We start from the raw sequence: 11,367 nt of genomic DNA, 5'->3' as shown, positions 1-11,367 counted from the left end.
CTTTTAGACGTTTATGATTTATCTGCAAATATTCAATAAACCATTTTAAAATTATTTCATAAAAAGTTTATCAAGATTTCTTATTTGTCTGGTAATTTTTGCCATTTCTCCATAATCCATTAGATTTTGTATCCATTCTTCCTTCTGCTTCTTTCCTTTTCTAGGAGAGTAGCTTCTGTAGTTGCATACAGAAATAAATTTCAGTACAATTTAGATCCTTCTGTCCCTATCATTCCCAAAAGGTCTTTAGATTCTCCAGCAGCCTCTTGAGCCAGCGTGGTGTAGTGGTTAAGAGCGGTGGGCTCTTAATCTGGTGAACTGGGTGCGCTTCCCCGCTCTTCCTCATGCAGCTGCTGGGTGACCTTGGGCTAGTAACACTTCTCTGAAGTGTCTCAGCCCCACAGTGATTGTTGTGGGGGAGGAAGGGAAAGGAGATTGTTAGCCGCTTTGAGGCTCCTTAAGGGGAGTGAAAGGCGGGGTATGAAGTACAAACTATTCTTCTTTTGACCCCTCTTCCCTGCTTCAGCCTCAGAGTCTGAACTGCTCCCCATCACTGATTCTCCCTGCTCACTAAACCCTGTTGCTCCTTCAGCATCCAGCCCCTCATCACAATCCTTTTCCTTTGACCTCTCCTAAGGGTCCCACCACCAATCCTCTGGCTCTGAGTCTCCTCCCGTGAGGGTTTTCTTGGAAGTTCTCTGGCTGGTGCTTCCCACAATTCCTCAGACTGCCCAACCAGTCCATGACACTCCGTAACCAATCCCAAATGAGAGCAGATCCAAGCATGAAATGCACAGTGTTCAATAGTCAGTGTTGTTCCCCTGTTCTATATGTGGCGCTTTTCTCTTCCATTCTAGCTCCACTCTTTCCTGGGAGACGCCCAATTTTACAATTCTTCAATGGACGGAGTAGATTTGGATGAGAACGGGGAACTGTCAGCTGATTTGGACATCGTGAACTGGGTGGTATTTCCCAATAAGTCCCTCCTTAGACAGAAGATTGGAAGCATCAATAGACAGAGATCCCTTGACCTACAGTGCACCATCGACCAGAATGCTATTGTATGCCCCGGATGGCACAACCAGGTGGGGAAAATAATTTGTTTCATTTTACTGGATTTCCCATGAGATAAGCTCAAATCATGTCACTGTCAGGAACAAGCCAGCTCTTAGTGGGACTTTCCAGACAGCTGCAGAACTGAGAGGGTCGGATAGGACAAAGACTGAGCAGCAGTCAGAGGAGACTTCCCCACCCCTTGGAATGCAGGTTGCCAAGGGAACAACTGAAAGCAGGCTGGAACTCAGCCAAACTCTCAGGAAGCTCAAATAGGTGAAACAGACACAGAGTTATTCTCCCAGAAAAGGAAGAAGCTGGAGCTGATCCAATAAGTCCGAGGAGTTGGCGAGTGGGAGGACTGCTAGACAGGAAGCAAAACAAGTGATGGAAGGGGCGTCAGCTCAATATATTCTGTACACACCGGAAAGAATCTTCAGAAGGGTCATCTTGAGTGTGAATAGAGGCAGCTGTGTTAGCTATCTGTTTGTTGTTTTGCAATAAATCCTCCTTTTTAATTACCTACACTTACTGTGTTATCAAGCTGGGAACTCCTGACAGTCACCATGCTATGTGTGGGGCTACCTTCAAATGTCTTCTGCATTTCTTGAAGATGTAACAGTAGGTCCCTGTGAAACTGTGTATATGCAGCATTCAGCTGTTTTAGGGTTTTTGATCAAACAGGGAAACATTATCATTAGAGGTTTTCCTGCAATCAAGCAGTATACAAATGTGGTTAAAGATAATTAATTAAGTAATACATTGTAATCATCCTTAATACATCAGCCTTAACATATTCTCCTTGATGCCCCTTTATGCTTAGCCCCTGCCTACTTCCAGGTGTGTGGAAAGTTGCCAGCCTGGATTCTTCAAGGTAGCTCAGAAAGGAATGCTGCTCTGCTGCTATGACTGCGTTCCCTGTGCAGAAGGAACAATGGCCACTCAGGAAGGTGGGTTACACCAGCAGGAAGACCTGCCCTGGGGGAAGAGGACAAAGGACCTTTGTGGTCTCTGGGGTTTATTAAAGGGGAGTTCTAGAACTGATGCACTGCTACAACGCAAATGGGCATTTTCCTCATGTGTTTCATACATGCTAAATTGACACATTCAGTGACAATTGGAAGCCTACACAGAGTAGGAGAAAATCCTGAGATATGAGAATTTGACTGTTAGTCAAACTTGGCACAAGAGGCACCATGAACTCTGAGATGAATGTCAGGCACAAATGTCTAATACAGTTGAGTCCAACAAGGTCCCTTTTGAGTGCCATATCAGAAATGTTTGGCCTCAGGACCCTTATCCTAACATGGACATCCTTTTAAGAAACGGTTCACCATGGCTTGTTGTTGTTGTTCAGTCGTGTCCGACTCTTCGTGACCCCATGGACCAGAGCACGCCAGGCACCCCTATCCTCCACTGCCTCTCGTAGTTTAGCCAAACTCATGTTAGTAGCTTCGAGAACACTGTCCAACCATCTCATCCTCTGTCGTCCCCTTCTCTTTGTACTCTCCATCTTTCCTTACACCAGGTTCTTTTCTAGGGAGTCTTCTCTTCTCATGAGGTGGCCAAAGTACTGGAGCCTCAACTTCAGGATGTGTCCTTCTAGTGAGCACTCAGGGCTGATCACCATGGCTTATCATTCTTTTATTCCTATCAGAAATATTAGTGAGGTCCTCCTGTATTGTGGTTCCTCCCCCCCATTTTAAAAATTGATTTTAACAATTTTAAGCATTTTACAATATCATTAAATTTTCATCCTCCCCCCCCTCTCACTGGGGGAAGCAAATTTTCACTCCCCTCTCTCACCGGGAAAGACATTAAACAATTCGCATTTAACAATAATTAGCACACTCAATATCATTGCTTAGGCCTGGCCCATTTCTGTAGGCCAGATATTCTTCCTTTCCTCAAGTTCATTTTCGAGTTGACTTCCTCAGGTCCCCCCCTGTTGAGTTCATTATCTACCCTCTTTATCAGTTTTCCAAATTCATAGACATATCTATTTTTACCCCAATATTACATTTTCCTTTCCATTTCCTTACCCCCCTTTTACAAAATCATATTACACTATAATCATTTTCCTTCTTACCAATCCTTTTGCTACTTAAAGATAGGACTTCCGGCGAGGCAAGATGGTGATCAGCACGAAGCCGCGGAGCTCCTGAAGGCGACCTGGGAAGACATCACTTTTTTAATATATATATTTGGGGAGGTTTCCCCTCTCTCCACCTCTTTTTTATATTTTTTGTTATTTCTTCTATTTTAGTTTTATCTTTATCTCCCTCTCCCCACCCTTGAGGAGAAGAGAGGGAGGAGAGGGGAAGAGAGAGAGGAAGAGGGGAAGAAGAAAAGGAAAACTTTTTTTAATAGAGGGGAAGAGAGAAAGAAAAGAGAAAGGGGTTTTCTATTGCCCCTCTTCCTGCTCCTGTTTTCATCCTAGCTTTTGTTTGTTTTTTAAACCACTACTTTTTATCTATTGCTACTTAAACTAACTCCTTTTATTTTCTATACACAGTGCTCCGTCTCCCAGCTCGCTTGCTCTCGGCAGCTCTTATTAGAGCTTACCGGGGAGCAGTGGAGACGTAACGAGCACCCGCAGGATCACCATGCCCCCCAGACGCTCTTCCTGGGATTCTTCAGGGGTCCGCAGCGTGGTTGTGGGTTCCCCTCTCCCTTGCGGCGTCGGGGAATCTCGGAACGAAATTCCCCGGTCTGATCGATATGGCACCCAACCGGAAGTCTTCCCTGTATTGCGGTTCCTAGCATGTGGAATCCTATCCTCATTGGTTTATCACCAACTGAATATATAACAGTTGTCTCAGGTTTTCCATAATTTTATTAATACAAATAATTGCTCTCCCTGGTTATATGCAATGATTTTATCTTTTCTTTTAGTGGGGACCACTTTGGTATTACTTTTTGTTGTAAAGTTGATATTCCTTGTGTTCATTCCAGATGCAGAGCAATGCACCAGGTGTCCGGAAGATCAGCATCCAAACCAGGCCAGAGATCTGTGTTTCTACAAGATCATCAACTCTCTGGCTTATGAAGAATATTTGGGGATCTTCCTAACTTCCTTTGCCCTATTCTTATCCTTAACCACAGGTGTTGTGCTAGGAATATTCATTATATTCCGAGAAACTCCCATAGTCAAAGCCAACAACCGGAACCTCTCCTACATCCTCCTCATCTCCCTCCTGCTTTCCTTTTTGTCCTCCTTACTGTTCATTGGAAGGCCAAGGAAAGTGACCTGTCTTCTCCGACAAGTGGCCTTCAGCATCATCTTTTCAGTTGCCGTTTCCTCTGTGTTGGCAAAAACCATCACTGTGGTGCTGGCCTTCCTGGCCACAAAGCCAGGAAACACGATGAGGAGATGGCTGGGGAAGAGTCTGGCCAACTCCATTGTCATTTCCTGCTCCAGTGTCCAAGTTCTCATCTGTACTATCTGGCTGGGAATCTCTCCACCCTTCCCAGAGTCTGACATGAGCTCCCAGGCTGGAGAGATCATACTACAATGCAATGAAGGGTCTGTTGCCATGTTTTATGCTGCCCTTGGCTACATGGGCTTCCTGGCCTCCTTCTGCTTGACAGTGGCCTTTGTGGCCAGGAAGCTGCCTGGGGCCTTCAATGAAGCCAAGCTGATCACCTTCAGCATGCTGGTCTTCTGCAGTGTTTGGGTCACGTTTGTGCCCTCCTACCTGAGCACAAAGGGGAAATACATGGTAGCCGTGCAGATCTTCTCCATCTTGGCCTCCAGTGCTGGGCTTCTGGGCTGCATCTTCTTTCCCAAGTGCTACATAATTGTACTCAGACCTGATCTGAACACAAAGGAGCACCTGACAACAAAAACTGGTTCTTAAAGGATTCATTTTTGACAATTGTTGTCCAGCAAAGCAATTATGAAAAACACATACTTGCCTTGCAAATGTAGCTTCTTAAATTTAAAGGCATGTTTATGGCTCCTTTTGTGATTGTTATATTTCAAACTATTAAGAAGTGTCTAAATGTTCACATTTTTTTTAATTTTGCTATTTTAACTTGGAAATTTGAGTGTCTTCCTCTAAAAATTCATAGTCTTTGGCAGCTCCTGCATTTCAAAATATTGATTTAAAAGCAAAATTGACTGCTAAAACAAATAGAGTAAAAAAGTGGAATTCAGTAGTGAAATCTTTTGATTCAGGAACAGTTAACAGAGGGCATGCAAACATTATTTACAGTTACACACACACACACACACACACACACACACACCCCACAATGGGAGGGTTCTTAGGAGTGGTGAATAAACATGGTAGGAATAATTTATTCCTTATTTCAAAAAGCCATTTAAAACATTTTGAACTTTGAGTTATGGGTTGTTCTTCATTGTAGATAGAATGAATATGTGTATTTTCCTTCACAAACATTATGTTAAAAATACTGAGAAAATTGTGCCCTAATAAATCTGTTGCTCTTCAAGGTGCCTCAATATTTATTTTATTTTTATTTTTTACAAAAATTTTATTGGTTTTCCACACAATAAAAGACAATACAACAAAACAAATACAACAACACATACAGCAATTAAAACAGAATAAAAAACAAATACAAACCACCACTAGAACACCAATATTTCTTTTTCTTACTTAGAAAAAAATATTTCTTGTTTTAAATCTACACAGGGTGACTTCCCCCGTTTTCTCTCCTTTGGTTCCAATTCTAATTTACTTTAATAACTTCTCATCTCTAAAGTTTAAATCATCCAAAATATCTAAACAGACTTCTTAATATTCATTTTTAATTCATAATACAACCTATTACTTCTTAGCTCAAATCTTACATCTTATTTTACTTAAACTGCTGCTGATAAACAATTCACATATCTCTTCACTAGTTCAAAATCTTAAATTCTTAACACACTGACTTCAGGGTACCATGGTGAGCCATCCTAATTATATTTTAAATATTCTCACCCTATCCCTCTTCTAACCATTTTCCTTCGCCATCTCGGGATCACCCCCCCAGACATTTCTCCATCTCCCTCCCACATCATTGTCCAGAATGTCCTCTTTTTCTTTAAAACCAAAGGTCCAGACGCAGTCCATAAACATCCTTGCAGGGAACTCCAGGGAACACAAATCATCACCTTCCAGCATCTCCATTTCAGAATTCCAGTCATCTTCTAGTTGTAGTTTCACAAGTCTTTTTCCCTTCATTCCTGGGCTCTCACCCCAGAAATTGGATATAAATTGTGTTCTAACCCTGGGTCTCTCACACCAACAGGATTTTCCATCTTCTCGGAGTTGCATAGTCACTGTACTTTGTTTCTCAAAAAATTTCTCAAGTTCCCTAGCAAGGTTTTCTTCCAGTTTGACAAAGTTCTCAAGAGTCTTTCCTGTAGCATATAACTTTTCCTCGACATCCTGCTTCAACAAATTTAATTTCTGGTTTAACAGTTCTAACTTCAAAAGAATAATCCTTTGTTCATGGTTCAGTCCCGAGTCTAAAGCCAGTTTGAAAACGAAACCAAGCATGGTAGAAGTAGGCAGAGGGTATCAAGTTTCAGTACTTTTCCATCTTTAACCATAAGTTTCAGCCGCCATTTTCCCCCGAGTCAGGGTGAAAAGATTATAATCCAACAAATTCAAAGAAGAAATATTTCCAACAACTTAGTTCCCCTAAAAGGGGTTCAGCCGGTCTCACTTGTCAAAAAGCTCCATAGAAACTTTGTATCCGCTACTGCAGCAGCAGCTAGAAACAATGTTATTTTCTTCATTCAACAAAGGGAGGAACGGGCTTCCTTTTTAACGTTCCTCCCGGAGTGCCAATTATCAGAAATTTTAAATCCAATTAACTCCGTACTCACGGCCTACGGGTTTCTTCTTTTTTTCTTCCAAATCAGGTAGAACGACGCGCTCAGTGCAGGCGGCAGCTGCCGCTTCGCCAGCCCGGTTGGGGCATACCTCCACAGCCCGGCGCCATTGTCCCTTCACTCCCGCGCCCCTTTTACAAGGGGAACAGGAGAAGGGTTCATCGCCATAGTGGGCTCGCTGGAGAGCCCGTGCATCGGGACGCTCGACCCGCGGTTTGGCGGAGCCCGCTGTGCGGTAGCGGAGCTCCTACCCCCGGGGCAGGCCCGGGTCGTCTCGCTGCCGAAACGACCCTCGACCGCCCGCAATGGCGTCCTCGCCAGAAGTCCAAGGTGCCTCAATATTTAGTTGCTTTTGAGCTAGTGAGAAATGCGGGAATGTTACGGATAGTAGGAAAGGATATATTGATTAAATATCATCTTCCCTTCACTCATGCTAGTGATTGTTGTAGGAGAGCAGATTCCCCTCAATATAGCAGGAAGCTAGTTTCCACATTTTGCGCAAAATATGGTCTGAAGCTCAACATCAAAAAAATTAAGATCATGGCCACTGGTCCCATCACCTCCTGGCAAATAGAAGGGGAAGAAATGGAGGCAGTGAGAGATTTACTTTCTTGGGTTCCATGATCACTGGAAGGACAGATCCTGAAGTTGAGGCTCCAATACTGGCCACCTCATGAAAAGAGAAGACTCCCTGGAAAAGACCCTGATGTTGAGAATGATGGAGGCCACAAGGAGTGAAGGGGTTAATTAGCTAACCTGGATATATTTACCTGAATGTACTGTTAGAGATTCTTTTAAGAGGAAAAAACTCTTTCCTATGGAGACTCTTTTGAGGGGAGGCTTTTCTGTATGAAATCTTTCTTTTTGCTGTGAACTTTGATCTGCATTCCACTCCTGACTGGCATATTACTGTGTAAGCTATGACTAAGAGTCTGGAGATAACAGTAGAAGGTCAACCTTGCACATGGAGGTAGGAACTGTCTAGGTCAGAGACAGATAGGATGGCCTTGCTGAAGTGCGCATGCTAGCACAGGAACCAACTCAGTCCTAAATGTCCTTTTGCCTTATATGTACAAGGAAATGTACAACAGGAAATGTTCCTTATATGGACAAGGATGTACAAGAGGCAGATTTCTGGGGTGGGAAGATGAGCCAGAGAACTGTCTATAAGAAGTGTCTGAAAATTGTCTAGCTTTTGTACTTGCTTGTGTGCTTGTGTGCTTGAACACAGAACACAGCATTTACCTTCTGCATGCAGAATAAACTTTTTCTCTGAAGCAATCCCCTCGAAGTATTTTTTTGACCCCTCTGATCCCTCCCTTCGGCGCAACGCGAACCCAAGGTTAACGGAAAGGTCTGCAAGAAGGCTGCAGGAGAAGGGGACGACAGAGGATGAGATGGTTGGACAGTGTTCTTGAAGCAACTGGCATGAGTTTGGCCAAATTGTGGGAGGCAGTGAAAGACAAGAGTGCCTGGCGTGCTCTGATCCATGGGGTCACGAAGTGCTGGACAAGACTAAACGACTAAACAACAACAGACTGTGGAGTGAAGGCAAAATGCCCCATTGACTTTGGCGAGAGACTGGATCGAGCCATTCAATTATTACAGGCCCGGAGACCACCTCATTAGTGGACTCATCTCTGCCACATTTGCTTTATTAAAGTCGCAGCCATTCAATGAGTCTCCCTCTACCAGCTTTATCCAGTAAGTCCATTTGACTTTCCAGACAGTTGGTGCTGTGGCATCACCCAGGGTTTCCTGTTGCTGGATTGGCCTTCTGTTTAAAGGGACGACACAGGTGTGGAGGACCTGGAAACGATGCCAAGAGGCAGGAAGAAAGAAAACATCCCTCCTTTTCTGAGCAGCTATGTGGCGTCTGGTAAGCTGAGGCTTCCCCGGAGTCCACTAGGCTGGGGTGGCCTTGACTGTCTTACTACGCCTCTGGTTATTGCCCCCTGCATCACGGGAGTCCTGGGCCAGCGTCATGCCACCCCACCAGCCAAAAGGTTGACAACTCTGGGAAATGCCCCCCCCCCCCCGCTGGAGAGATCTTTGCACCACGGCACCGGATACGCTTAAGACGGCCCTGCCCCAAAGGCTACTGAACAACAGCCCTTATGCTTGAATGGCTCCTCTCCACTGACTGGGCATAGTAGGACCTCAGGTTCTGCTATGGACAACTCCACCTTCAATACCGAGTGTTGCTTTTTGGCCTCATCTCAGCACGAAGAGTGTTCACAAAGTCCTATTTGCCCTGGTGGTCCACCAGAACACCCAAGGAGTACTGGTCCATCCTTATTATGAGGAACGGCTTAGGGAGCTGGGTATGTTTAGCCTGGAGAAGAGAAGGTTAAGGGGTGATATGATAGCCATGTTCAAATATATAAAAGGATGTCATCTAGAGGAGGGAGAAAGGTTGTTTTCTGCTGCTCCAGAGAAGCAGACACGGGGCAATGGATTCAAACTACAAGAAAGAAGATTCCACCTAAACATTAGGAAGAACTTCCTGACAGTAAGAGCTGTTGGACAGTGGAATTTGCTGCCAAGGAGTGTGGTGGAGTCTCCTTCTTTGGAGGTCTTTAAGCGGAGGCTTGACAGCCATCTGTCAGGAATGCTTTGATGGTGTTTCCTGCTTGGCAGGGGGTTGGACTGGATGGCCCTTGTGGTCTCTTCCAACTCTAGGATTCTATGATTCTATGATTCTATTTAGACGACATTCTTGTATGAACACCGGTGAGAAACAAGTGCAAGAGAGACGTTGAAACAACACTGAGTTTCCTCCAGAGGCTCGGGTTCAAAGTGAACATGGAAAAGATCAGCATGATGTTATAACACGTAGCTGCTGTCTCCCGCATTGTTTTTGCTGCATTATTGCTGTGACCTCCCTAGGGTGCAAGCCTCGACAGTGTGCATAAAAATATTTGAGGGACCTCACCCAAGTTGATGGGCGTTGCCATCCAAATGGTGTGTGCGCGCCGCATCTTGTGATCAATTATCAGTATCTGCAAAGCATAATTTTGTCTCCAAACAGAACAATGACGCTTGCTTTCTGGTTAAATTCACAACTTTGGAACTACAGTGATTATTTCATAAAAATTTATACACTGCTCAGAGCTATTTACAAAAAGATTACATAATTAGGGGGATTCTGGCATTATTTCCACCAAAAAAAAAAAAAAAAACCAGGCTGCAGCTAAGATGGTGATTTAAAAACAAATTCCAGCACACATTTTACCCCCTCTGTGCTCAAAGTGCCTGATTTAAAGGCAGCAAGTGCAATACAGAGTGTATTTGAATTACATCTATTCTATGGTTAGCAGAACCAGATCCTTTCAGTAACTGGGCTTGTAAGAAAGGGAGGGTGAATCTTCAGGACGTAGATGTTGGTGTTAGAACTGGCGTATTAGCTGCAAGTGCTTTTTGCTGATATTTTGGAGGGCATGTAATTTTTTTATTTTTTATTTTTGGCTAAAGTTCTTCAGTTTGAAGTAAACTACTGGCTACTTCAGCTGCTCTAAATCTTCTGTGCACCAGATTTCTCTCCCCAGGGCCCCAGCACACTGCAATGAATAACACTGTGCTGCTATTTATTCATAGGTTTGAACAATTATGAAAAATACCGCTACAGTTCTGGGCAGAATAAATCACTATGATTCTGATAATTATGGAAACAAGGTTCACATTACTTTGGTGGCATTAATGGAAGATTAAAAGAGTATGTTGCCATTTAAAGGTCAAGGTGACCTTTGACACAAGCTGACCCATGTAAAGACCAGGGAGCCATTTCTGTGGGTACTTTGTTCTCATGTTTTCCTCCAGGTCTGCAGGTGTGCCTTGAGCCACACAGAGACTCAGGTGATGAATCTCCCCCTTATAATTATTCTTATTATTGCCAAATCACCAAGGAGTTAGACAAATCAACCAAACATCTGAATCAAGGCTAAAGTGGGGTAATTTATTACACTGTGCCTGAAAGGTTTCTTGCATAACATATACCCTGTGCCACGGACCGCTATTCTTGTCCAATCCTCAGCGCTCTTAATCATGAGATTGTAAGAGCACCTGAGGGCCAGCCACTGAGTTTTTAATATACCTTTTCAGCTGTTTCTGGGTGAGCCAGCTTTTGTTAGTGCATCAACAGATCTCTCTTCGCTGTTGATGCAATAACAAAGTCTTCTATTTAAAGGACTTTTCTTTACTCTCTTTCTCGTTCCCCTTGAGCCATTATCTAAGTTTTTCTCCTATAAGTCCAACTTCCAGGCCCTGTGGCACAATAGTCATGGCTTTTCCCATAAGGCCTTTCTTCCAAATTGCCCCAAACAGTTTCAGCTGGTAAGAAGTATAGAATAAACACCCTACACCGCAAATGAGAAGTGACTGGTTCCTGTCTTCATTTTCATTGGAACCCCTGCCCAAACTCTGGATCATCATGTTTAAGCTAGAGGATTCCCCAAAATGAAAAT

The 11,367-nt window shown here is 43.8% G+C and overlaps 1 protein-coding gene across 1 annotated transcript; it reads left to right on the top strand.

Moving 5' to 3' along the window:
* The first annotated feature begins 899 nt into the window (after positions 1-899).
* Positions 900-4,913, top strand: LOC117042496 (vomeronasal type-2 receptor 26-like). The gene is made up of 3 exons (XM_033142042.1): positions 900-1,085; positions 1,877-2,003; positions 4,009-4,913. Exons 1-3 carry the CDS (start codon positions 900-902, stop codon positions 4,911-4,913), a joined length of 1,218 nt encoding a protein of 405 aa, XP_032997933.1.
* Positions 4,914-11,367: the final 6,454 nt, after the last annotated feature.

The sequence above is a fragment of the Lacerta agilis genome, chromosome 2 (genome assembly GCF_009819535.1).
Source record: "Lacerta agilis isolate rLacAgi1 chromosome 2, rLacAgi1.pri, whole genome shotgun sequence".
Lineage (NCBI taxonomy): Eukaryota > Metazoa > Chordata > Lepidosauria > Squamata > Lacertidae > Lacerta > Lacerta agilis.
Note: the sequence above shows the minus strand (reverse complement) of the source record. Positions and strands in the feature narration are given on the sequence as shown.